This window comes from Chelonoidis abingdonii, chromosome 5 (genome assembly GCF_003597395.2).
Source record: "Chelonoidis abingdonii isolate Lonesome George chromosome 5, CheloAbing_2.0, whole genome shotgun sequence".
NCBI lineage: Eukaryota > Metazoa > Chordata > Testudines > Testudinidae > Chelonoidis > Chelonoidis abingdonii.
The window spans coordinates 54,127,266-54,153,807 of record NC_133773.1 but is presented as its reverse complement, the minus strand read 5'-3'; the positions used below and the strand labels follow the sequence as shown (position 1 = coordinate 54,153,807).

Below are 26,542 nucleotides of genomic sequence, written 5' to 3'. Positions count from 1 at the left end.
ACGGCAGGCAGGCTGCCTTCGGCAGCTTGCCTGCGGAGAGTCCGCTGATCCCCCGGCTTCGTGCAGGAGGTCCACTGAAGCTGCGGGACCAGCGGACCCTCTGCAGGCAAGCCGCCGAAGGCAGCCTGCCAGCCGCCCTCGTGGCGCCAGCAGAGCGCCCCCCCATGGCTTGCCGCCCCAAGCATGCGCTTGGCGTGCTGGGGGCTGGAGCCACCCCTGAGTGCAAAGGAACCCCAAAACTGAAAGAACAGTTCAGTCAAAATCAGAGTTTTGCAAGATTCCAACCCACTTATTGTTCTAGGACAGTGGTTCTCAACGTACCCCCAGGGCTATACGGAGGACTTCCGGGGGGTACAGCAACTCTTCTAGATAGTTGCCTAGTTTTACAACAGCACTAGCACTAGCAAAGTACAAACTAAAATTTCATAAAAACAATGACTTGTTTATACTGCGCTATATACCATACACTCAAATGTAAGTACAGTATTATATTCCAATTGATTTAGTTTATAATTCTATGTTAAAAAGGAGAAAGTAAGCAATTTTTCAGTAATAGTGTATTGTGACACTTTTGTATCTTTATGTCTGAGTTTGTAAGCAAGTAGTTTTTAAGTGAGGTGAACCTTGGGGATACACAAGGCAAATCAGACTCCTGACAGGAGTACAATAGTCTGGAAAGGTTGAGAGCCACTGCTCTAGATCATCTAGAATTGATCTAGATTCACTTTTCAAAGTGGTAGCCATGTTAGTCTGTATCAGCAAAAAGAACAAGGAGTACTTGTGGCACCGGATACATGCAGTGGAAAATACACCACTTTGTCAACTGTTGGAAATGGGCCATCCTGATTATGACTACAAAAGGTTTTTTCCTCCTGCTGATAATAGCCCACCTTAATTGATTAGTCTCGTTATAGTTGGTATGGCAACACCCATTTTTTCATGTTCTCTGTGTATATATATCTTCCTACTGTATTTTCCACTGCATGGATCCGATGAAGAAGGTTTTAGCCTATGAAAGCTTGTGCTCAAATACATTTGTTAAACTCTAAGGTGCCACAAGTACTCCTCGTTCTTTTTTTCTAGATTTACTGTAATATACAGTCCCTTTGGTGAATCTGGACAAAGTCTTGGTTTTGTAATGAAAACAAAAATAAGGCAAGTTTTGTCTGGCTGTGGACTTTGTAACAAAAGCCCTGGTTATAAACCTCAGGAAAATAGCATTTACAATTACAGTGACCAATAGATCTTAAGTAGAGAGCATAGCAGCAACAAAGTGTTGCTATTAAATCTGTACACCTGGAGCAACTGATCGAGATCAGTGGTTCTCAACCAGGAATACACGTGTCCCTGGGGGGTACACAGAGGTCTTCCAGGGGGTATTCAACTTATCTAGACATTTGCATAGTTTTACATCAGGGTCCGTAAGAAGCACCAGTAAAGTCAGTACAAACTAAAGTTTCATACAGACAATGATTTGTTTATACTGCTTTATATACTATACATTGAAATGTAAGTTTATATTCCAGTTGATTAATTTTAGGTTATGTTATTATTGGTAGTCCATTGCTGACGATTATGACAATAATAATAATAATAAATTAATTTAAAAAAAAACTATGTGGGAAATTTTTAAGTGAGAAAGCCATTGCACAGGGGCAGTCCCACTCTCTTGGCTATGGAAGCCAGATTCCAGCGACACAAAATATCATTATGGCTGGGGACTTCCTCAGCTGACCAGGACATCTTCCATGCCTTGTCATGCTCTCCGTGCCCCACAGCACGTTGCTGAACCACTTTCATGGCCATTGAATTACAAATTGATTTCCTCTGCCCAGTCCATAGGAGAGAAAGGCAGTTTCCCTGTCTCACCCAGGGCAAAAGACCCATTGGCTACTCTCACCTGGTTTGGCCCACTCAGCAAAGCGGTTTCCTGGGGTGTGGCTGTTGTTGCATGCAAACAGCTACTTGGAGCCGCAGGTGAGAGCTGGGTGTAGGTGTGAACCAAAGTGGATGAACTATTCCCAAAGGAGCACGACGTGTTCCTCCAACAGAGGTACTACCCCTCCCCAGTTCCCCATACACCCTATTAATTTTGTAATCATACTGTAAAAATGAGAAAGTAAGAAATTTTTCAGTAACAGCATGCTGTGACATTTTTGTATTTTTATGTCTGATTTTCTAGGCAAGTAGTTGTTAAGTGAGGTGAAGCTTGGGGATACGCAAGACAAATCAGACGCCTGAACAGGGTGCAGTAGTCTGGAAAGGTTGAGAGCCACTGACTACCTCTTGATAGACAAGACACATCTTATCCATGGCTATTCTCAGTTGTTAGAGGCAATCATCAACTCCCTGGACTCTGGTTGCAACCTTGCAGATTTTGGCCCTCAGAGGCAACCAGGAGCCAGCAGTGGTCTTGAAAACTTGAAGCGGATGAGGTTCATGTTGGAATCAAGATATCTGTGTGGACAAGAGAAGCCTGGTTATCTTCTGAGGTAAGTGTACCTCAGAGCTCTGACTAAGGTCAATGAATGTTACTTCTCAGCCACAACACTTCAAGGAATCATCCAGCTGAACTATCTTAGGTTGTAACCAGTCTGATTAATCCAGACTGCTTCACTATCGCAGTAGGTCTTTCAGCTGATATCTGGTGAGTTTGTGCTGTTCTGTATGGATAGTTTAGATGGACTTTCCCTGTGGACCTCACAGTTTTCATCTTTGTCCTGATGGAGTGACTGAATTATTTTGTCAGCTGGACACATCATAATTACTTTCCTGCGGTTAAGAACAAGGTGTCAAGTAGATAGTTCAGTTTGTGGGTCACATCACAAGAAAGGACTGTATCTATATGTATGACCATCTGAGCAGATGATATCTGGAAATATTAATTTACCCAAGTCTTGCATGGATCTCCATTAGCTATTCTTTTAGAGAGCTAATGGGACAGAGTCCCCAGTTTGCTCCCTTTGTGCTACTCATGTGGTGCAAAGAGAGCAGAAACTTCTGCTAAATCTCTGTGGAAGATAGCCATGACACAGGGGAGTCCTCAGCAGGCATAATCCCAGAGAGCCAGCTCACTCTCCTTCCACCCAGTAACACTCAGAGCAGGGAGCTTAATGCAGGAAAGATGGGTAAGATGGATAATCTGAAGCCTTGATCAACTCCCCCATACGTTTGCTCTCAGCGAAATCTGTACACAGCAAAGAACTTGCCCCAATGACTGTAAGCGGTATCTTTAGCAGTACTTTGTTATTTCCATGCAAACAGAAAAAGGCACTTTCACACAGCATAGCCCTGTATAGGGAAATAGTTTGAGGCTTACATATAAAACACAAATGAATCATGAGTTTCTACAGCAGGTACAATGTTAAGCAGGCTGGACACAGTTGGTCACAGACACATAACTGGCTTGGAACTAGATAGGGAGGCAACTTCATTCCTTTCATTGCTTTGTATAGGGTAACATCACTTTTATTGATTGACTACGTTTAACATAAATGCTGACACATGAAACACAACCTGTGTAATATTAACATATGGACATATATCTTAATGATTTATTACAATAAACAATGTTCTTATATTTACCATTAGCAGGATCACCTCACTGTGCCTATCCATAGTCTCGCAGTTGAGACATGCAATGGGGATGTCTGAATGGGACCCATTGTCTGTGTGGAATTTATAGTTGCTGAGGAATAGCTTTAATGTAATTGCCTCTTTTGTCCCTGCTTCAGCTTGTTGTCTCTTCACATGAGAGGATTATCAATAGCTTGGTCTTTTGGGCAAGTTCCATCCTTTCCTTTATTTCCTGCTCCTTTTCAAAGATCTGTCTTTTTCCGTCTAGTCTATCTTCATTGGTAAATAGCATAGTATTTAGTGAGAGTAATAATCAGAGCATGTCCATGCAGTCAGGGTTTTTTTTAAAAATCCATAGGCCATGGCCAGTTATAAAGGAAAGTAGCTGATGAGCACTTAATGATAGTTTGCCAGTTTTTAAAGAGAGACTGTCATCAAGTCACAAATGTAACCTTAATAAGAATTAGTTTTTAAAAAAAAGTCATCCTCAGTCTGAAGTTCTATTATCTTATCTGAAAACAAGGACTATAGCATGGCTACAGTCTCAGCTGGATGACCCACCAACCACAAGCCTCAGGTGGTGTTTGATTGCAAGTACATGTGTCCACAAAACAAAACAAAACCAGCAGGTATAAATTTTGTCTTACCACCCTTAGCAGTGCCCCTTGAAGGCAGTTCTTTTCAGTGTCTCTTAAGGGCCTACAGCTGGAATACATATTGTGTCAATAAAGGTATCATGAGCATCTCCCTAAAGATTTTCATAATACACAGATAGCAACAGTCCTTTTGGAGCTCAGATATTGCACCAACAATTTATGCAGTGGTGCTTTGAAGTTGGGTTGAGGTACTTGGAGCCATGATACACTTTGAAGCAGCTGGAAACATCTTCAAAACTTTAAGGCAAAGATTAAAACAGCTACCAAGCTGTAAGCAACTGTTCAGGGCCTCTTTTCTTATAGTGCTGCCAGGGGGTAAAAAAATCAAACAAATACATCTCTCTGCATTACGTATAGCCCCCATCACTACCGTATGTGAGAGCCATATGATCTTCAATGTATTTTATCCTCACAACACCTCTGTGAGGTAGAGAAGTGCTATTATTCCCATTATACAAATGGGGAAGTGAGGCACAGAGAACTTTGTAGAGACCCATGGCACCTAAAGTTGACTAATTAAAGATCCTGTTTGGAGAGATGGTGAACAACTGCATATCCCACTGAAGTCAATAGAACTGTGGATACTTGAGCACTTTTGAAAGTCTGGTGATTTATTTACAAGATATATCTAAATATTAATTTAGGTGCCTAATTTTAGTCAATATTGACAAATCTGGCAATTTTCCAACCACATAATTGTTATTTTTATTAGCATTTTTCCAAAGAATCCAAAAGGCACAAATCCATATTATTGACTAATAGCCTGTAAAACTTTGCCTTAAAACAACATTTTTGAGTTATGAGAGTTCAGAAAAGAACCTGAAACCAGACAACTTATTTTTTGGCACTCTTAGAACTTAAAAAACAGATGGATTTCCCCCTACTCCCACCATTTTACAAAGAATTTGCTCCTAGGCTGAAACCTTTTAACTAGAGCATGTTTTTACAGCCAACCTCTAAAGTCCTCAAAGTACAGGTCTTACAGTATAAAGAGAGCACTGACAAAGCCTTAACTGTAGCAGTGGAATGGATGTTGCTATAGGTGGATAATATCCAGAGTTATTTTTTCTCATTAGACATAAATTTAATAATTTGAAGACACAAGGAAAACTTTCCTCTTGGTGGTAGGAGTGGTAATGGTGGAGAAATGGTCTTAATCTATTTTATATCATATTCTTTTTAATAACAGTGTCTATTAAAGACATCTGTTGAAAGTCTGTAATGCTGATTTAATAGGGAGAAAAAATAACAGTTCTTTAGCAATCCTGTCTTCAGTTTAACATTATGAACTGTTAAGAGAGGGTTTATGTGTACAACATTATTAACTGGAATTCTGCTCAAATTGAAATCAGGCCCACTGCCTTGACTGATCCTCAGTACATTAGGTTTTTACAATAAAAAGTTTTAACTAGACAAAAGAATTAGTATAATTTTATATTCATTAGGATTTTCAAAATTCACCAGGCTGTGCAGAGAAATTTCTAACCACCTATATTCTGACTAGTAAGATATGAGCTGTCTAGCAATATAAAGCTGCAACAAAAAAATCACTGATTTACTATACTAGATCATTACTGTAACTATGGAAAGAGAGAAAGAGAGAGAGAGAATCCACCTCCAAAATGATTGAATTATAAATTGTAATAAAACACCCAATATTTTATACACATGTTGTCAGGTTTGAAAGACACATGTTTTAGTTACAAGAGGGACTAGGGCACAGGAGTTGGAGACAGAAGTCCAAAGGCCCTGTTCTGGAAGAAAGCCTATTTATAGAAATTTAATACTGAATTTAAATTAATCGTGTTGGTCTCTGGTTATGTTTAACATCACTTAATTTAATTTTAAAACTTAAATGATAGAGATTAAAATAAACATAAAATGCATCTTTTTATCACTTAAATTTGAAGAGGCCTCATATTTTCCATGCCTGTGGCCTTGATCATTTTTTTGGCAGCACTGCCAGTGATAAAAGGAATAACTCACCACTGTCAGGGAATTTGGCTGTTTCATCACCTGCATGAAAGGCCAGCATAACTCCATGGAGATTTCTGTCTAAATGAGTTATATAGTTTCTTCATATACTCTTTGACTGAAAAGAGATAACTCAGGCAATGAATTATTTGGCATTCATTTCTGAGAGAATCTGTTCTTTCTTTTTACAAATCATAGAGCATCTTTCACGTATCCATTTTTAAAGCTTTCATATAGACTACAGTGAATTAATTTCCAATATGTCCATTAGATTAGCAAAGGGATAGTAAAATTAGACTTTTCCGTCAACACTTTGCTTTGTTTGGAGCATTTGTTGACAATGAGAGTTGAGTTCCAGAAGTGGTATTGAAAATTTTGAAATGTATTCCAAAAGGTGCCTCTTTTCAAAACTAATCAGGGCTGTCATCAGGGAATTCACAGCTACCGGTAGAGGCATTTCCAATCTTTCCCCAAAAGCAAAATGCATTAACTGAGGGGCCAGGGACTGGAACCCCTGGAAAAATGTAAGTCGGGAGGTTTAAGGGTATGGAAATGTGTGTTCCAGTTGATAAAGGAAGCATTTAAATGACAGCCTCTTCTAGAAACGTTACAGCCAAGGCCAGCCCTATACTATCTGACCCTCACTGTACTGGTGCTCTACGCGGAGGTTTTATGGAGCCCTAACTCTCAAATCAGCAAGTGTCCCTCATCTTTTTTTATTCCATGTTCCTAGGGCTAATCTTTCATCGCAGTGACAGCTATAATTAAACTATAATTAAGCTTTTGAATATTTATATGACAATAATGTCCAGAGGCTCCAGTCAGGATTGAGACCTGTTTGTATCAGGTGCTGTACAAATACACACAAAAACATGGAGTGCCTGCTTTAAAGTGTGTACAGTATAAGTAGAATCTTCATTTGGACCCCAGGATGTTAAAAGGGGTGCATCTTCTTTCCATTCTCTTCTCATTTTGAAATGACAGTGCATTGCTGTGCAGGTCCTCATGTAAGAAGTAGCTCAAAGAATTCCTAAACTGTCACCAAGTTTGGAATTAGACAAAAAGAAAATGGCAATGGAAATGATGTAGGAGATGATATAGTGTATCCACGCAGCAGATAAGTACAGTAAGAGCTAAGAGACTGATCCTGCAACCTTGACAAAAGTAGCCCAGTGGACTTCAGTGAGACTATTCGCATAAAGGTTGCAGGGTCAGGACCTAAAAGTGGTCACCAAAAGCAAGTGAGAAGAGATGAATGACAAACAGAGGGTTGCCTTTCTTCACTTTCTGTCTCACTCTCATTTCTTATCCCTTTCTTCTGACTTTTAATTTCCCATCTGTCCCCAGTCTTCCATTTTACAGGGTTTTTTAAATTATGTTTTTTACTGTGAATTTCATGTTCATGAAGGAGGGGGACTGATAGCAGGCATGAGCCAAGTGTTCTGTTGGCAGGAACTGATATGTAGCTTCCCCACACAAAAGGGAACCCCTGTTACTGCTCAGTAAAGGACAGATAACCCTTGGATCTCAGTTGCACTCCCAAATTCATTGCACCAGTTGAAGCAGTGCTTTAAAAAAATGTTGCTGGCATCAGAAGGTTTGAGGGCATATTTGAGACTCAAAGCTGCGTGCTACACCTGATTGAGCAGTAATAGGGACACATCTTGTAGGAATGACACATTCTACAGATGTAAGAGGAGAGTTCAGAATGGATCATGGTAGTTTCATTGCTATTTCAGTTGGGCTCCTTTAGTATGCTGCCCACCTACTGAGGGCTTGTCTACACTATTGCTTAAGTCAATGTAACTTACGTTGCTCAGGGGTGTGATAAAGCCACACCCCTAAGCGATGTAAGTTACAGCAACTTAAAGCAGTGTCTAGCTTCTGCCTCTTGTTGAGGTGTTCTCCCATCGACATGGCATAGCTTCACCTGAGACACTACATTATGTAGCGCAGTAGTGAAGACAGGTCCTCAGCCTAAGGCGGGTCCTCCTGTCTATTCTAAGACTTGGGTCTCATTATATTAGGGATGTGCAAAGGGTCTGACATTCAAGTCTGAATTTGTATTTGTGATCCTGACATTCAGGTTTATTGATGTTTGTTTTTCTACCTGACTAAAACTCTACTTTATTTCCTAATTCATGTTCTTCCCTCCTTCTTAGCAGAATTTGCCAATTATGCCAAATTATGTGATGGTTTTGTGGAGATCAAAATAAGACCATTGACCTCATTTTCACTCATGGCCTGACATAAGATTTGAACCCAGTGCTCCAGAAGTTAAAGGTTAGTGATTTTTAGATCATTTAAAAATGATTGCATAGAAGTTGGACCCAGTTGCTCTCAGACTGTTGAATTTGCCTTGCGCAGGCAGTGCTTTCTGTCACTGATTAAGAGGAGACATTGCTTTCAGTTATGCTGATTCAGCAGCATTAAGAATCAGGAAATTAGCATTGACTGTAAGAGAATTTTAACTATTGGTACAATACCAAACTTGTGTTGTTACTAAGTACATGGAGATGAAAATCCATTATGTTACTGTACCAGGTAGTTCAGTACAGATGGCAGTTTTCTTTCTGTCTCGTAAAATCAGAAAATGGGGAGTCTGTGCACCCAGATGTTGGCTTCTCAGTGCCACTGCTATAAAGTGATAATCAAGGGATGTGAAAGGGTAAACAAATCTCTACAACTAATATACATTCTACTGGTCTGTTCATTTAGTAGCAGGACTGTGTACAGATTCTAGAGAAATAATTTTCTGACAGTTAATTTTTTTTTTGTTAGGGAATAATATTCTCTATCCTTCTCAAATCTCTCCTTGTCTCTCCTATACATGCACAGCATTAGATGCCTTTTTATACCTGTGCTAACTAGTGACAGACTAACACCTTTTTATGGAGCATATGATGCCCTTCTATGCTAAAAAGTACGTAAGCACCAGTATCAGCTAAAAGTTGTGACAAACACTTAGTCCAGGAGTTAAGGCCTAGTATGCCTTTGTATACAGAGGGAAATTTTGGTTGCATCTGTCAGTGCTAAAGGAGCAACATAACGTGGACCCAGACCATCAAGATGAACACAGCCTAATTTATAGATACCCAGGCTCCCTAAGAAATTCATCAGGGAGTTCCAGACTAAGTACAAAAGCATTACTATAAAAAGTTATGTCTGTCTACTATACCATAATACTGAAAGCACGAATAAGTGCAACTCATTGCTAACACCACAGCTTAAACAATTCAGCAGAAACATTTCAAAGCATTCTACTCTAAGGGAGTGAAGTTTGGGGCCCAAGTTTAACAGATAATTATGCCAATTGGGATATAAACCCAGTTAAGGGAAACTCTATAACTAGAGTCTTACAAAAATCTGAGTTCAGCATCAATGGCTACAGATAATGCCACCCTCTCAGCCAATTTACAGACAAGAACACCCAACTTTTGGTGCCATTTCAACCAAAACAGCAAAGTGCTTGAGGATAACATACCAAACCCAAATGAAAACATGGTGCACTCCACATTGCTCATAGATTACAATAGCATTAGTCTGACCAGTGATGCAGATAACCCCATCCATAACCAAACCATGCTTGAGAAATAAGCTAGTTTCTAAAATGCAGATATGCATATGCAAGCCGCTGTAGGGGGGAAAAAAGACAAATAATGAGATTTCTGTATCTCCACATGCAGGCGTATCATACTAACAGAGCGATTCACCAAAGTGAAATGTGCAAAAGTAAGGCAGAGTGTCACTAAATACGGAACAAATGGCATAATGTAGAGCTGGAAAAGGGGAGACAAAGCATAGAGAAAATGAGGGAATGACTGTGCATCAAATACGATGAAAAAGCTGAAATAAGATACCTGCTTTTGAACAAACTACCCACACACCCATGTTATGACACTACAGAAAAGTTGAAGATATTTAGCTATCTTGTTTTTCATATTATGGAGAATTATTGTTACTATTGACAGGTCACATATCTAAGCAAAGATGGTGCTGCTGGTATTTTTCAGTCTACACTGCTCCATTTCTCCAGGATATGTGCCATGCAAACCATGGGAACATATGGCCTCATGTTTGTATTGCCTTATTCAATTAGGGTGCCCTACTGAGCTATGAAATACAAAACCAAGCTGTAGAAACTAAACTAATTAGCCGAAAAGATCTAGTCCCATAAAAACATGCTATGTTACATTGTTACCACCCATAAGAACCCTCTCCCAGCACAACATAAATATTAGTTATACATATATGAAAGAGGTAAGTGGAAAATAATGATCTATTTACTTCCTTCATCAACATTTATTTGATTAAAAGTAATAATTATTTGACTGAAAATAACACCCAAAACGTGAATGTGAATAAAAGAAGTGCCAATGTGGGTACCAGACTGGGTTCTGATATAAATTTTGCCATTAACTTGCTGGTCCTTGGCTATTCTGTAGTTCAGTTGCCCCTGTAAAGTGGGATAATAATGCTTGTTTGCCTTTGTAAAGAACTTTGAGATCTATACATACGCGCTAAATACTATTGTTCTAAAAACAGTTGGGCCTGATTCTGATCTCATGGATGTCCACCAGAGCAAGTCAGGAGTAAGGTAAATGGAGCTGCACTAGTGAGATCAGAATCAGGCCAGGTGTGGTTTGGTTTGGTTTGGTTTGGTTTCAAACAGGAAAAAAATGGACAATGTATTTATAGTTTTCAGAACCCCTAAATAATAAGCTATTGTTTTAAAGCATTAAGTACTGCAAAATTTAGGTAAGATGGTAGGAGTCCTGTACGTCTGCTGAATGTCCTATGGTAGCGGCAGTAGCTGAGGAAGGAGTATGAGAGCAGCCTCTGGTTTGCATGTGGCCAGTGGTTAATTAGTTTATCACATTTTGGTTAGTGATCATCTCTGGTTAGCATTGGAAAGTGATCATCTCTGTCCTTTCAGTTATCTCCCCTGCCCCCCAGTCTTATTTTGACATCTTTCTCTTGTGGTTCTTTTCTATCTGTAGGGAATCTTTCCCTTAGCAGCACTTTCAAAACATAGCAATGCTTCGACACCACTGCAGTGGAAGCTATCTGAAAGATATGCCTATCAAAGGTGAGTCCTTTTTTTTTCTTTTCTTTTTTTTTTAAATAAAGAGATTAATGCAAAATGGGACTTAATACCTCTCTTTAAATATCTTATAGATGGGGCTGGTAGCATGGAATATTATTATGGTTGCCCAACACTTCCCATAATAATACCTTGTTCCAGTTGCTTATAATATTGCCAAACTTTAACTGTTTGGGCTGAAAGTTTCCATGCTGGTGTCTATTTGAGGCTGAATGTTTGTGGAAAATTTCAGCTACAGTGGTTCAATAGTCTCTGAGAATGAAGCTGGGTATAAGACATTATTTTGCCCATGTTAAGATCTTTCTTTGAATGGAAGCTGATGGGAGACCGAGATCAGATGAAGTGCTGATGAGGAGACTGGGAAGAAGTGGCATGGGTAGAATGAGATGAGGGGACAGAAGACAATATGCTGAGGAGGTAGAATGTGGGGGAAGAAATGGGACTGACTGGGCAAAGAGAACAGGACAAGGAACTGGGTAGGGAGGAGACACTGCATTGAGGGAGACTGGAACTGGGAGCCATTGAGGAGGAGGAACGTCGGCCTGGGGGCAACTGGAGGCTATTAGAGGAGACAGATCAGATGAGAAGCCAGAATGAAAGAACTGGGATAGCTGGGCAAAGAGACTGGGGACAAAAAGATTGCGGAGGGCGGGGGCTGGGAATGTCTGCTACTGCTCTCATTTACATGGTTAGCTCAAGTGGCAGAGGCCTCTGTGATGCACCTAAAGGGTCTAGCCCTGCTGATGACCCATATGGATGTCAATATGATATCACAAGATGGAATTTCTGTTTTTGCTCTTTGCTTTTTTTTAAACCTACAAAACGACACACTCACACACAATACATTCAAAGAACATAAAAGTTGTAAGTTCAAGCAATCAACAGTTAGGAAATGCTTAATTAAAATTACCTTTGCAACAATAATTTGTTCCTTGTGCATATACGTGATGATACAGTCTTTAATTACATGACCTCATGCTATTTCCTCCACAGGAGCCCTGCTTCATTCACTGCACAGAATGGCCCTGCTCTGGGGATGAATCAGGGCTATGTTGTGAAGGAGGCAGTTGCCTGTAGGATCCCTGTTTTATATGTTGCAGAAATTGGAAGGTGTGTAGTGATTGGGGCAGAGGACTGCAGGAAGAGAAAGGATGGTCTCATGGTTTAGGTGGTTGAATGCTGCCTTGGAGAATTGGATTCTATACCTGCCTTTGCCACAGAGTACCTATCTAGTCAAGTATCAGAGGGGTAGCCGTATTAGTCTGGATCTGTAAAAGCAGCAAAGAGTCCTGTGGCACCTTATAGGCTAACAGATGTTTTGGAGCATGAGCTTTCGTCACATGCATCTGACGAAGTGGGTATTCACCGACGAAAGCTCATGCTCCAAAATGTCTGTTAGTCTATACAGTGCCACAGGACTCTTTGCTGCTACCTAGTCAAGTCATTTAAATCAAACTTTTCACAGGTGGTCACTAATTATGTATTCCTTATTTTCTGGGTTCCTGACTAGAGACCATGGGGTATGATTTGCAAAAGTGCTGACCACTCACAACTGTAGCTGAAGTCAGTGGAAGCTGTTCTTTGAACACTGTCCATTTCACGAAAGTGCTATATAATGCCAAGTATTCTGAAAAATCAAGTCCTAGATGTCTCATAGTGGAAACTTTTTACCTTAATCTCTCTCTGCTTCAAATCCCCCATCTGTAAAATGGGGTTAATAATATCCCTCACCTCACAGAGATGCTGTGAAAATAAATTCATTAATGTTTGTGAAGTGCTTAGATACAGTAGTGATGGTTGCCACAGAGAAGCCCATGGAAAAAAAAAATTCAGCATACAGAGCAGGGTTTAAACAGTGTGCGGCATGAGACCATACACTGAACAACGAGGAGAAAACAAAATATCAAATAGCTACTCATTAAGTGAGCACTGTCCATTCTGTGAACTGAACGAGATAGGGGTCTTGTGGAAAAACCAGTATGTTATGATGTAATTAGAAAATGTATCATAATTAGACCTGGGCAACATTTTTCAGACAAATAGTTTATTCTCTAAAAAAAAATGCCATTTCATTTGACCTGAAACTGTTAGCAAATGGGACACACATTTGCTGAATAGTTACCACCGACAACAACAACAAAATCAGGCTAGATTAGCAAGGAAGGTTAAAGTGATGGTGGTTGCCCTCTCTATAAATTTTAGCCCAGTGGACGTGGGAGACCCAAGTTGAGTTCCCCCTGCTATGTGATGTGGAGAAGGATTTTGAACTCTGGTCTCCCTCCTCCCCACGTGAGTGTCCTAGCCACTGAGCTATGGATTATTCTAGGCTGGCTCTCTCAATCTCACTTGTTAAACTACTCCACTTTGTATAAAATACTTGATTAGTCACTGGGCAAGAACAAGAGCGAGAATGACTCCATAACTCAGTGGCTAGGGTAATCGCCTTGGAGGGGAGAGACCCATGTGCAAGTCTCTGCTCCAGTGAATATTGAATTGTTTACACAGAGTGCAACAGCTTCAATAGGAGAGATTGAGAGAACTACCCCCACTCCCAAAAAATAGCCAATAGTCTGGTGGTTTGGACGCTGAGTTGGGGGAAGCCCAAGCTGAAATCCTCATCCACATCAGTTAGAGAGGGGAACTGAACCTGGGTCTCTCACATATTGACTAAGTGCCCTAACCGGAGGGTTAAAAGTCATGGGGGGGGTACCACCTCTTTCTCCTCTGAATGTGGCCCTTTAAAAATCCCCAGAAACAAAATGCTTCAGGTTGAATGAAACATGGAACAATGTTTAACCTGAAACAGATATTTTTGATTTGCTGAAATCTTTTTGAATTTTCTGATTTAGTATGACACAGTTTTTTTTTCTGATATTTCAGAACTGCCAACAACTTGAAAAATCAGTTATTTACTCAGCTCTAATTATAATGCATACACATAAGGGGACCAAATTAAGGTTGTGCAGACAAACTTAATTCTGGCATTTCCTAACTCTTGAGTGCTTGACTTTGCAACCTTCATAAAGTTCTTTTAATGTATCTTTTTTTGTGTGTAATATATATGTATATTTATTGATTTTATCTATAATAGTTTCAACAAAACAGTGATATTCCCAGTCAGCACATTGGCAGGATAAAAGAAATATACCACTTACCTTTCCATAAGAATGAGCATATATCTTCCAAAGAATAGCTGTTGTAGAAAATGGTCTTTACTTCCGTTTCCCTATAATTTACAAATAAAAAAAAAAGTCCTATTTCAAAGCTAAATTTGATTGCCTATGGCAAGAGTCACAGCACAATTATGAGTCCTTTATATGAAGGATAGAAAGTAGCTTTGAACAGGTTGTCAATATTCTGGCTTGGAAATTTCAAAGTGGTCACATTCTCACTCTAAACCTATTGTAAATGGCTGACAGCATCCGTTGCCACAAAGGGAAATGAAGTTAATTTTCCCTCCTGGCTTTTTTATTCACCAGAAAGGCTGGAATTGTTTAAAATCTGTTGTCTGTTGTTGTTTAAACAAGAGTCTAAGTAAACTGAAATGGGCAGAAGGTTTTATCCAGGAGACCTGAGGAGCAATGGGCTAAAATATAGGGAGGATGTATTGAGGCCTCCAAAATGAAGGCCAGATCAGCTCTTGTGTAGGAATATCTACTGTAAGATACTGGAAACCCTGTGAAGTGTCCCTTGTAGGGTCTCCCTAGCATTGTTCCTTCCAGCCATAATGGTGAACCCCGCAAAACCAGAAGATCCCCTGAACTCAGAGTGCATCTTGACAGGGGCTTAGGCCACATGGATGCCCATGTACTGTTTTTTCTTCTCTCCTGTCTTTCTGTTAGCTCTTTCCAGGGACATCTCAAGCTGGTGGCCTCAGAGCCAGAATCTCACCAGAAGGATGGGGTTCAGAACAGAGTTGTAGGAAAGCACTGCATTAACACTGCTTAACTTTGATGGGATGGTGGGAAGAAAATACCCAGTCTAGGTCCACTCCCACCTTATCTCAGGGCTCCACATTGCTGTAAAGACCCTGTCTAGGGGCTTCCGTGCAACTTGGGCAAAGGGGTCAGAACACCACAGAATGGTACTGTTCACTTTCCTGGGCCCCAGCAGGAATCCACTGTGTTTTTGTCCTCTTTGCCTCCATGGTACCTGTCTCCATGTCCTGTGCAGTCCTGCAGTTTATATAATGTATGAGGCCTTGTGTTACTATTATGCTAGGTATAGAGTTAAAGGTAGCTTTTGAATTTGGGCTGTTGGGATTGAAAGCAAAATTTCAACTCGATACATTTTCCCATAAGGCTTGGCCTGGGCCTCTGGTGCTGCACTAGTGACTCTTTGTAGGTGAGGAGAAGTTGGTCACTTGCTATACCTTTTCAGAGACTGGTGGTTACTATTAATGGATACCTGACAACCTGAACTGCTTTCTGAAGCCCATTCAGAAATTCCCACTCCAACAGCACATGAAAAGTCTTGCTATCAGGGGCGGTTCCAGGCCCCAGCACACCAAGCGCGTGCTTGGGGCGGCAAGCTGCGGGGGCGCTCTGCCAGCGCCTTGCCTGCGGAGGGTCTGCTGGTCCCGTGGCTTCAGCTAATGGCGTGCCTGCAGGAGGTCCGCTGAAGCTGCGGGACCAGTGGACCCTCCACAGGCAAACCACTGGAGGCAGCCTGCCTGCCGTGCTTGGGGCGGCAAAATCCTAGAGCCACCCGTGCTTGCTATAAAAGGTATAATTTTTTGTTTGTTTGCTCTAGTTAGAAGAACTACCATGCCTGATGTAGTACTGTCTGAAATGGCATTCGGGGTCTTGTGGCTGCTACTCTTGTGTTAATAAAATCTGGGTTTAAAAATGGTCACACAAAAGGAAATTAAGAATTAATCTCTCATCTGCAAATATAGGTTACTGGTACGCTACTGTTAGCCTCTCACTGGAAAAAGAAAAATAGTCCCAACTGTAGAGGAATGGCTCAAATAATATGGGAGGTTGTTATGGAAAAATTAATGCACCAATTACATATCCAGCAAAATAGACAGAGGCCAGACGGATACTTAGATATTTGGTTACAATTTATTCAGTACTCAGATGAAGTACATTCACCTGCACACACACAGACACAAAAAAACCTCTAGCATGTGACCAATTTTTTTAATATTAACATTTGATAGACATGACTCATCTATCTGTTAAATATGCGTAATAAGAGATTTCACTCAGTTTAATAAAATCACTAAAAATGACATATCATGGATGTTGTAATGATATCTCTATTTCTGCATAATGTCTCTAAACAAAAGCTCATAGTTGTGATTATTGTTGTTTTTTGTTTCTGATATTAACCTGGCAAGGATTTGTACACCTATTAAACTTTCTAAATAAATAAATATTTTGTAAAAGAAGTCTATCCAATCTGCCTGAAACAGTTTCTCATGCAGTAAAGAATCATAGTAGTAGTTTTTTAGTTTTGTTTTTAAATCCAGGGAAACTTTTTTGCTCATTGCTGTCCTGACTGCTGGCTTTAGATAGCTTTCTCTTTGATTGCTACATGAAACAAGTAAATAATAAAGAAATAAATAGTTGGAATTTTCAGCTCTAGCTCTAATCCCCCAAAAGAGAAGAAAATGAAAAATAGTCTTCTCTAAAGCTTCACATCAACAGTGTTTAAATAGCTGTTTTTCCCTCTACTATCAGGTCTCCTAATGTTGCAAATAAAAGCTCATCTTTTTAAAATGTCTGTTTTATTTTGGCTTTTTCTAACCTGTCTGAGTTACTCTCATGGACTCTTGCCTTGAGTACAGTAATAAATCTGAACAATCTTTTAATTTTGTTGACCAAATGTAAGGAGCCACAACACAGATTTCACATATATATTTATGACTATGTAATATTTATATTAGCTTTCAGAGGTCCCACCCAAGATTGGGGTCCTGTGGTGCTAGGCACTGTACAAACACATTTGAAGACACAGTCCCTGCCATGGTGGTGGAAACCTTTTAAGAGCATCTGATCTTGCTGAATGTCTCTTTTCTTGAGTTGAACATCTCATGAGATCTGCTGTTCTTATGAGACTTCTGCTTTGGACCATATAGGAACAAATCTAGATAATAGACTCCCTTCAGTTTTGGACCTTTCCTTGAAACAAACAACATAGGGATGGATTTAACCCCTACCAAAAAAAAATTTGGAGATTGGATTTGAAGTTCCAGTTGTGGCCTCTCTCTAGTCAGAATAGAGCCACTACCCTCGATTCAGAGAGGTACTTCAGTACATGCCTAACCTGAAGCATGCGAGTAGTCCCATTGCAGAACCTCTATTGAATTGGGATATTAGATAATAATGTTGAGCTAAACATATGGAAAAACTCAGAAAACTCTTAGACTCCAATTCTGCAAAGAGATGCATACAGGCACACCCATGTGCCTATGCCAAGCCCTACTGAAGTCAATCAGTGGGGTTCTCTGAAGGTGCAGGGATAAACCAGATCAGGTCCTCAGTTATGTACCGTAGGGATAATATGGACCTTCAAGACCTGGCATTACTTTGACTGCTCTAGTATGAGTCTTAATGAGTAGACAAACATGCCAATCATTGCCTAAAAGCATTACTATTTACATTAAATTATAAGAATTGCTAGATTCTAGATTATCATGCTAAAGCTTTTAAATTTTATGATGGTTAATCTAACTACCTCTAGTTTCTCTGTTGCCCGTTTTTTCACTTTCTTGTTCTCCTTTTCAGCTTCTTCAGCCTTTTCCCATAAATATTTTAGAGCAATTTCTTTTGTACCATACTTAGTTCATCACTTCCAGAACTCCTACAGCTTTTGATGTTCTGGAAGCCAGAACTCATTTCTAGCCCAGCTGTCTTGTGAATTTCAGCCATGTTGCTAAACTGTAGTTGTGTTTCACAAATACTTTTTTGAAGTATATTTTTTATCCATCCTCAACTTTATGGTGGCATTTCCCCTGCACTCCAGTGGCTATTATTGTTCCTTTTTGCTAGAGCTGTATATAAGGAACATGCAGTAAAATAGTTTTCAGCAATAACTGAGATAACTCTGATCTGTTCAGTTAAACAGAGCAGAAGCCAAATGACGTTTCTGGAGGAATCTTTACAGAACATTTCTCTGTGTGTAGTAAAGCTTTTTTTCACACTTCCCAAATGTCTCTGTTAACAGGTTTTTGGAGTTATACTCAGTGATTGCATTGAGTTGTTGATACCATTTTAGCCTTCCAGCAGAGGACCCCTTACTATGTCATCCATCGATTTAGACATAAGCCATTTAACTACTGCAGAATCCTTCAGAAAGGTTCCTATCCAAGCAACCATACTGAAGGTTAATCGGCAGCCTGCTCTGGGTTGAAACCTTCAGCCATAACAATTGCAGGTCCCAACCCGATTGGGAGCACCAAGCACTAAACTGTGGTCTCTTGAGTACAGTGTGATGCACATGTTATCTGTATGATGGTATGTTTAATGTTGTCCAACTACTGGGCAGACAGCTCAGCAGGCAAAGGAGTTGTTTCAATGTGTTTGCACAACACATCTTTCATGTTATTTATGAAGCTCCTCCCACTAATATGACTAGATAGATTATCTGTAAGGATGTAATTGTTCTAAAGCCATTATTGATTAAATGCTGAGATGAGTTATTTTTTCAGAAACTGCCATTGGAACAAGCTTAGGCTGTATTTGCTGTCAGCCAAGCAGTGATGTTTTTGTGTCTTCCTCTAAATTCCTCTCCGAGCTGGGTTCTTTCATATTTCAGCATTAAAATAGATTCTTCCTAATTAGACAGATCTCTGTCGTGATAATCATCTTGAGAACTTAGGTGGTATATTCATATCATATCTTTTTGCAAATCAGGTATGTACTTTATAATTTTTCAAAATTGTAACTCACTGAATAGCTCCTTTAACAGGCAATTGTCTCCCATAACTAGTAATTAGTGTCCTGTCAGTTGATATCAGAAGGCATTAGCGTTCAACTGCTGACATCAGCAAATTCATCATATTGCTTATAATTGTGATATATATTTCCTTTAACTATCCAGTTATTAAGAAGGCTTTCTAAAGATGATAATATTTGCATGAAAGTGTATAAAGCAGATTTTAAAACCACACAGCTAAATTTACTACACACAAAGTAAGTCCACAGTCATAGACTTAGTTCTGGCACACACATCTATCATAAATCCATAAACAAGTCTGTGCTCCTTTCTGATTAGAGAATGGAGTTGTTTGGTCAAGGTTATGGAGAACATCTGTTTTAATGACAGCAGTTAGTACCAGAGCAGCACTCTGAGACCTCTCAGGTTTTGTGCTGTCAGGGCCAAATCCTGAAATTATTTTTCAGTATTTATTCACTCAGACACCCAGCTTACCAGCAGTTTTGCCTTGAGTAAAAATTGAGTTTAAAAACTTCAGGACTTTGTCCTGAGTGTTTATACATGTTGGTATTCATCTTTATAAATATCCTTTGATTAAAAATTACACAAGAAATAAATACTGAAATCTAATCTCTAACAAAAACACCAGCTGAAAATAGTTTGTTTTTGAAATCTGGCCACTGAATTACCACAGTTATAAAATAGGACAGTATTTAGGTAGCGGTTTTCAATTATTTTCTGATGGAACTTAGATTCAACTGACTATATTAAAATACAAGGATAATGCTGTATTTTCTTATAAATAGATATAATGCAAAAAAATATAAGGACATCAACTGTTAGTGCTGAAATGAGTGAGGAAATATAGTGATATACCTTTACTCAGCTCCAGTTTAACCTCTGCAAAAAAAAAAAAAATCTCTTTTGAGCAGCGACCGCTATTTTGATTATATTCAGATGTTTAGCAGTAAACTAATGATTGATATACCTGCACAACTTTTAATACTGAAAGTCAGTTAGCATAAACTAGATCCCAAATGATGCTAATTAACTTATCAGTCTTCAGGCTATGCAGCCTATTAGGACCAAGATACAATAGCTGAAAAATTCAAAAACTTCCTAACAGCAAATATGCTAGAGTCTAATTCTACAACAGTTCAACATAGACTTTATAAAGAATGTGTTCACTACCAAAAGATGTATATTAAAAGATGAAATATATTAATGTTCTGCAGAGTTTTAAAGTGGCTATTTAAAGAAGAAAGAAGAAATCCTCTACAAAGTACCTCAAAAAAGGTGATCTATCAGGTCTGGTGTACACTACAGCTTATGTCGCCCTAACTCTATGCTACAATGGTGCTCCATCGACTTAATAACGCCATTTTGCGAGGATCACAGTAGTTAAGACGACATGGTGTCTGTTGACGGTCAGCCCTTGGGGCTGACAGCTTGGGTTGTCAGTCCCCAGGCGGGGATACAGGGGGTGTCATCTGTGAGCTTCGTGCAGGGCTGCCAGCTTGGGCTGCCAAGCTTCAGCTCTCAGTGATCCAAAGTGACTTACTTAAGTGCGCTTCAGGTGAGGACGCGCACTGCTGACAGGAGCATAGTGTGGACGTGAACCATCCCTTTAATTACGGCGGTGGCTGTAGGGCGATTTAACTTAAGTCGACTTAATTTTGTAGTGTAGACAAAGCCTCAGAAACACTCACCTTAGGGCCCCACTCCAGCAATGAGTGCTGCCTCCATGGGGCTTTAGTGACTTAATTTGGAGCTCTGCCTAAGTGCAGGGATCTGACTTTGTGGAGCTTATTATAGGATCAGGATCTAAATTAGTAAATAAAAAAACAAGCAGATTGATTTTCTGTTTTCATTAATGTATCTGTCTCAGGTTTTACATAGCACCTAGCACCGTAGTACATAAGCACTGAAATTAAATAAAACAATAATTCACCAAGTCCAAATAAAATTTCTCACCTTTAAATTACTTAAAGATGGAGAACTAATGTATTATTAAGAAGATATGTTACACATTATACATAATGGGCCACATCCAGTCTGGACCCATTCAAGTCAATGAAGTTGCAGTTGCTTAGACTAGTTCTGAAGTTGGCCTGCTGCATCAAAGGCAAAGCAATATATACATTTTCCTTTCTGTTTTTTATTATTTTAAATTTGTATAACATTGATAATGTTCCAATCTCCCTCCCAGTTTCCATTCATCTCTCTTTTTTTATTTTTTATTTTTTTGAATGAACTATATACCCTTTGGAAGTAAACAGCAGCGGTTTAGGCCAGAAAACGTTGTAGCTTTGTGGTAGTCAGTGTGTTACCAGCATTCTTCTTGGCCTGATCTAAGGTCCACTGAAGTCAATGGAGGGAGTCTTTTAATTGACTTCAGTGGCCTTTGGATCAGGCCCCTTTTCAGTAGCCCTTCCAATAAGCAGGCTGGTCAGCTGCAGGGCATACTACAGAGAAGTTCCTGAAGCACTGTTCAGAAGCTAAGCACGGCCCTTTCCTTTCCTGGTCCTTGGCCTGCTAGGCTGCCATTTTACTACAAAACTTCTTAACTTCTTCACAAATGTATTTTTCAGGAACTTTTCTTCAATTCTTTTCTATCTTTTCGTATTGTTGTAAGACACAATCCACACCTATGGCATCGTATAAATAATATATGTATATATGTTTGCAAGTATATTGTGTTCCTATGAGGCTAATTGGAGAGAAATACTAATAAAGATGTCCATAATAGAGCTTCCTCTCTACTGTTATACAATGTTTCCAAATGGATGGAGGAAGTGCTGTTTGTAAATGGGAAGGGAATTCAACTTCTCACCTGACTCATTGGTCTCTTCAGAGCAAAGAGATACAACAGATTATGCTCTAGAGCAGTAACTAGTGATCATGGAGAGTAGTAAATAGTTTCAGCCTGATTCTCAACTTATTTCCAGAGCTGAAGTTTTAATATGGGGAAAAAAACTATCCTCATTTACCCCATAGGCCTATATACTCTGCAAAAAGGGAATAATTACTGCAGTAATTTTGTATTTTATTTGTCTGCCATGAAATACTCTTATACCATCTTAATAATATGTTGCAATTACAGAGAACAGTAAGTATTCAAAAGGCAAATTTAATGTTGCAGAAGTGCTTAATGAAGAAAGAAAACTCCTCCTGATACTGGGTTAGAAATAGTATCCTATGCTAATCTGCAGAAAGGCCAGAAATGAAGATGGTCTCAGTCAGATCTCATGACTAATACATGAAATCCAAATTTTCTTTAATTCCACCTACATTTTATTAAATTTGAGCATTTTTACCCTAAATAAATTATTCTGTATTGGTTTTGAAAAATATGGAATCAGAAGGACATTAATTAGTGTTATGGTTCCATTTAAAGCATGGCTTGTGCTGCTAGCTAATCATAAAACAGGATATTTAGCTAAAATATTTAATTTAATACTATTGTGTCTGTGAAATGGTTTAATACCAGGTTCCTGGGATGTTATTTTTGATCTGTTAATCATCAGTGCTGAATATGGAGGCACCCACTGTTCGCTTGGAAAAATGTTTCTGCTCAAGGTGTCATGTTTCTTTCCTTGTTTTAAAATAGAAAGTTCAGATCTCTTTATTGGAGGGTCAGCATTCCTTGTTTTAATTGCATTCATTGTTCAGCAATTGGAACATAAGAGGAACATAAATCACAAACAATTTTTGAAATTTTACTTGTTTTCTATTGTGTTTGTCCACTACAGACAGTGCAGAGTTGTGTATTTCCTCCAGTTCTAGTCCATGAAATCTGCAATCTTTCTGCTTGAGTTATTTGCTGTTAATTATTTCTGCTGTCAATAGCCTTTAAGGTCCACAACATTTTATTAACGTGTGTTATCATTCTAACCTAATAGCTTGTTTATTTAATCTTGAATATTTCTGAGGCAAATATGCCTGGGCTTTAAGAATAAATAAATTTCTTCTAGTTGCCTTCATGTGTATCCCCCATTAGCTCAGTGCAAGTTATCTTGTATATCTTCCTGGGAGGGGACAGAGTTTCATTAAGTGTCCATTCCCCCTGACTATTTTTTAAAGGAGAGGAGTGGATGGGGTGTATGTGAAGAAGGGACTTTGTTGCTTGGGTCATTTTAAAACAGTCGCTTATTTACCTTTTCCTTTCCACATGGATGGGGATGATAGACAACGGCTGAAGCTCCAGTATTTCTGCGTGGTCATGAACAAGTTCTGCAATATAATACATAAATGTATAACAACTTGGGCTTGCTTGAGACAGTAGGTTGCACTGAATAAGGGAATCAAGCACAAAGGCACATTCTCACACAGAGGTCAGAAGTTGATTGAGGGCCGTGCAATCCCCCTCCCCTCCCATATCTTTCTTGTTTCTGGCAGCCCTGGTTTCTAGTCTAGTGCAAGGTAATAAGTACTAAACGTGGGGGGAATTAGATGGGGGATTGCCACGTCCGCTCCTGCTGGGTTTCGGTCCGCGCCGGGTTTTGCACCTTGTCCCCGGGTCTGCCTCACGGCCTGGAGGAGCTGCTGCTGTGTTTACTGAGCGCTCTTGTCCTGATATCACTCCGCTGGCATGGAGGAGGAGGAGGAGAGCACTTGATCATTGTGATGGTGGCAGTAGGAGCAGCAGCAAGCAAAGCAAAGCATTAGGCTGTATCAGCTCGGCGATTGCAAAGACTTCAGCGATCCACTTTTTCAGATCGCCCGGATTGTTTATGTGTTTATTTCCCCCACCCTGAGGATTTGCTATTTAGGTTCCTCTTGAAATGCAACTGAGCAGCCAAAGTACTCAGAACACGGTGCGGCATAAACACCAAAACTTTTTTTCTGGAAGGAAAATACAATAAGAAAGCAGCTTTGCTTGTCTTTTGATGCTGTGCAGTGTGAGTGCGTGTGGTGTGTGTGACCAGCGTATGCCTTTGCTGGATGTGTGTATGTGTTTGTGTGTGCACGCATGTGGAAGGGTGCGTGCGTTTCTATATTTATACATGGGGAGAAAAGTCTTTGGCAAAATCTCCGGAAAACTCCTGGAATTTATTTTGAAATAATGGATTATGAAAAAGAAAAGGGAGGGCAGGAACTGATCTGAGCTCTCTTGGAGTTTGCAACCCGAATTGCTGCTGCTCACTTTGTTGTGATTCTTTTTACGGTTGTGTATCTGGTGGTGATAACCTTTTAGCACTTTTGTCTTTTGCTCTTTTATATAAATACTGGAGATTTTCGTAGAGGATCGGCTGGGGGAAGAGAAAAACATTCACCTGGGATCGCTCTTTCCCTTCTACTTGTTGGTGTTTCCCCCCGTGGTTCACTAAAAAGTATCACCTCAGGACCCCAGAGGAGGCTGCGTGTGTGTGTGTATGTGTGTGTGTGAAAGGGAGAATAAAAAGTTCTTCCAAAATAGTGTGCCCGGGGAAGAGGATGGGGGATTTTGCAGCCCCCGCTGCCGCCGCGAATGGCAGCAGTATTTGCATCAACAATAACCTGAACAGCGGCCTCAGCGGGGCTGGTGGTGCCGGTATCGGGGTTAATAACACTCCCCACGGTCCTCCTGCTGCTGCTCCCAGCAACAATAATGCTAATAGCGGCGGCGGCGGCGGCATTCCCAAGCATAGCACCGTGGTGGAGAGGCTAAGGCAGCGCATCGAGGGCTGCAGGAGGCACCATATCAACTGCGAGAGCAGGTACCAGCAAGCCCAGGCGGAGCAGCTGGAGCTGGAACGCAGAGACACGGTGAGCCTCTACCAGAGGACCCTGGAGCAAAGGGCCAAGAAATCGGCCACGGGCGGCGGCGGGAGTAGCAAACAGCAGCATCAGAGCAAACAGCAGCAAGATGCCGAGTCTGCCACGGCCGAGCAGAGGAACCACACTCTGATTATGGTAAGGGACTGGGATGGGGCTGGCGCTGTCCGCTTGGAGTTATTGACTTGGCTGAACGGGAGCTATGACTTTGGGGGGCGGGAGTGAAGGGGGGCTTGGCTAAAGCAAAGAGGGGAGAGTAAACTTTACTCATATTCAGTGGGGTACAGGGCACGCGTTCTTCGCAGATTGCAAGTCGGAGAAATATACGGTCTGGTAAGAGCTTGCCGAGACTCTTGAGACTGTAAAAATAAGTGTGTGTGGAGCTTTCCCATAATAGCTGACACCATGATTTGCTTTCAGAAGAAAACTATTTCTAAAATAACACTGCTCCACCCCCCAAAACCCACCCAGGTTATTAGATCCACTACGGGAAGGGGAAATTGACATAGCTGTTCCCTGTAGGAAGAATTAGCTCAGAAAAAGAGACGGGAAAGAGTATGGAGCAGCCCCTGTTGTTTTACAGTCTTAAAGAGTTTTGTCAGTCAGCTTTGAAATGGGAGCGGAAAAGTGTGTGTGTGTGTATGTACATGCTGGCTGCCTGGTTAAACCCAGCAGAAGGGGAAGGGACGAGAGGGCTTTCCCAGGCTGGAGTGACAGCAGGAAGAAAAGTTGGCAGGTTTCTCGCCCCAGCTGCCAGCCAGGGTGCAGGAGCCCAGGTCCCTTCAGCAGCAGCCGCCACTCAGCTGAATATCTTGCTAAAGTTTCCTTGTGTTTAAGAGGCTTAGCGAACAGCGAAGGGGGCGGGCACTGAACTGCCAGGAGTGTAACTATAAGCAGGAAGTGGAGTTTCCCACTCCCAGCCTGCCCTGGTGAGGAGTGAGAACAAGGGTGCCGGGGAGCCTGGGCTCGGGCTGAGGGAGAGCAGGGTTTGCTACGCGTCCCCCGGCGGACAATCAGCACTTTTAATAAGCAGCTGAGCGTGACTCTGCTCGGCCAGGGCCGGTGCGGGGAGACGCGCCCGCCTCAGACCTTGGGTAGCGGGCGCTGCTCCTTGCATGGCGCTGGCCGGCTGTCGCCTCTCTGCGGAGCTGCAGGGAGCCCGGCGGAGGAAGCCGCGCTCACGCTGTGCGGTTTACAAGCCGCGCACGTCCCGCCCCTGCCCTGGGAGGCTCCGGCGGGCGGCGCGGCGAGGAGCCGCCGCTGCCCTCCCTGCGGGCGGCTGTGGCAGTGACAAAGCGGGGGTAGAGCGGGGCCGCCGCGCTCCCCGGCGCCCCACACGTGAAGCGGGACCATTTGTTTAGCTTGAACCGTACCCAGCCCTGCCCCCTCCCGCGCCCGTGCCACCCCGCGGGCAGCCCCTTCCCGCCTTTCCCGCTGCCCAGTCCCTCGCTCCCAGCGACCGAGACGCTTTGTCCGCCCCACGACCCGCTGGATAAGCAGCCGGAAAACTAGGAGGTGGAGGAATTAACCCTCCCCCCCAGTCCAGCCTGACCAAACAGCGCCCCCCCCCCCGCGCCGTGTGTCCGAGGGA

At 41.2% G+C, this 26,542-nt stretch overlaps 2 protein-coding genes across 3 annotated transcripts in view; one reads left to right on the top strand and one right to left on the bottom strand.

The window, feature by feature from the left end:
• Positions 1 to 26,542, bottom strand: part of SCOC (short coiled-coil protein) — a 302,069-nt gene that overhangs the window by 99,609 nt on the left and 175,918 nt on the right. The gene's annotated exons all lie outside the window — the stretch shown is intronic.
• MAML3 (mastermind like transcriptional coactivator 3) overlaps positions 24,577 to 26,542 on the top strand; it is a 372,281-nt gene continuing 370,315 nt past the window's right edge. For both annotated transcript variants that reach the window (XM_075066281.1, XM_075066280.1), the window contains exon 1: positions 24,577 to 25,089. In XM_075066281.1, coding sequence (XP_074922382.1) covers positions 24,631 to 25,089 — 459 coding nt within the window. In that variant the 5' untranslated portion in view covers positions 24,577 to 24,630. The remainder of the gene's footprint in view (positions 25,090 to 26,542) is intronic.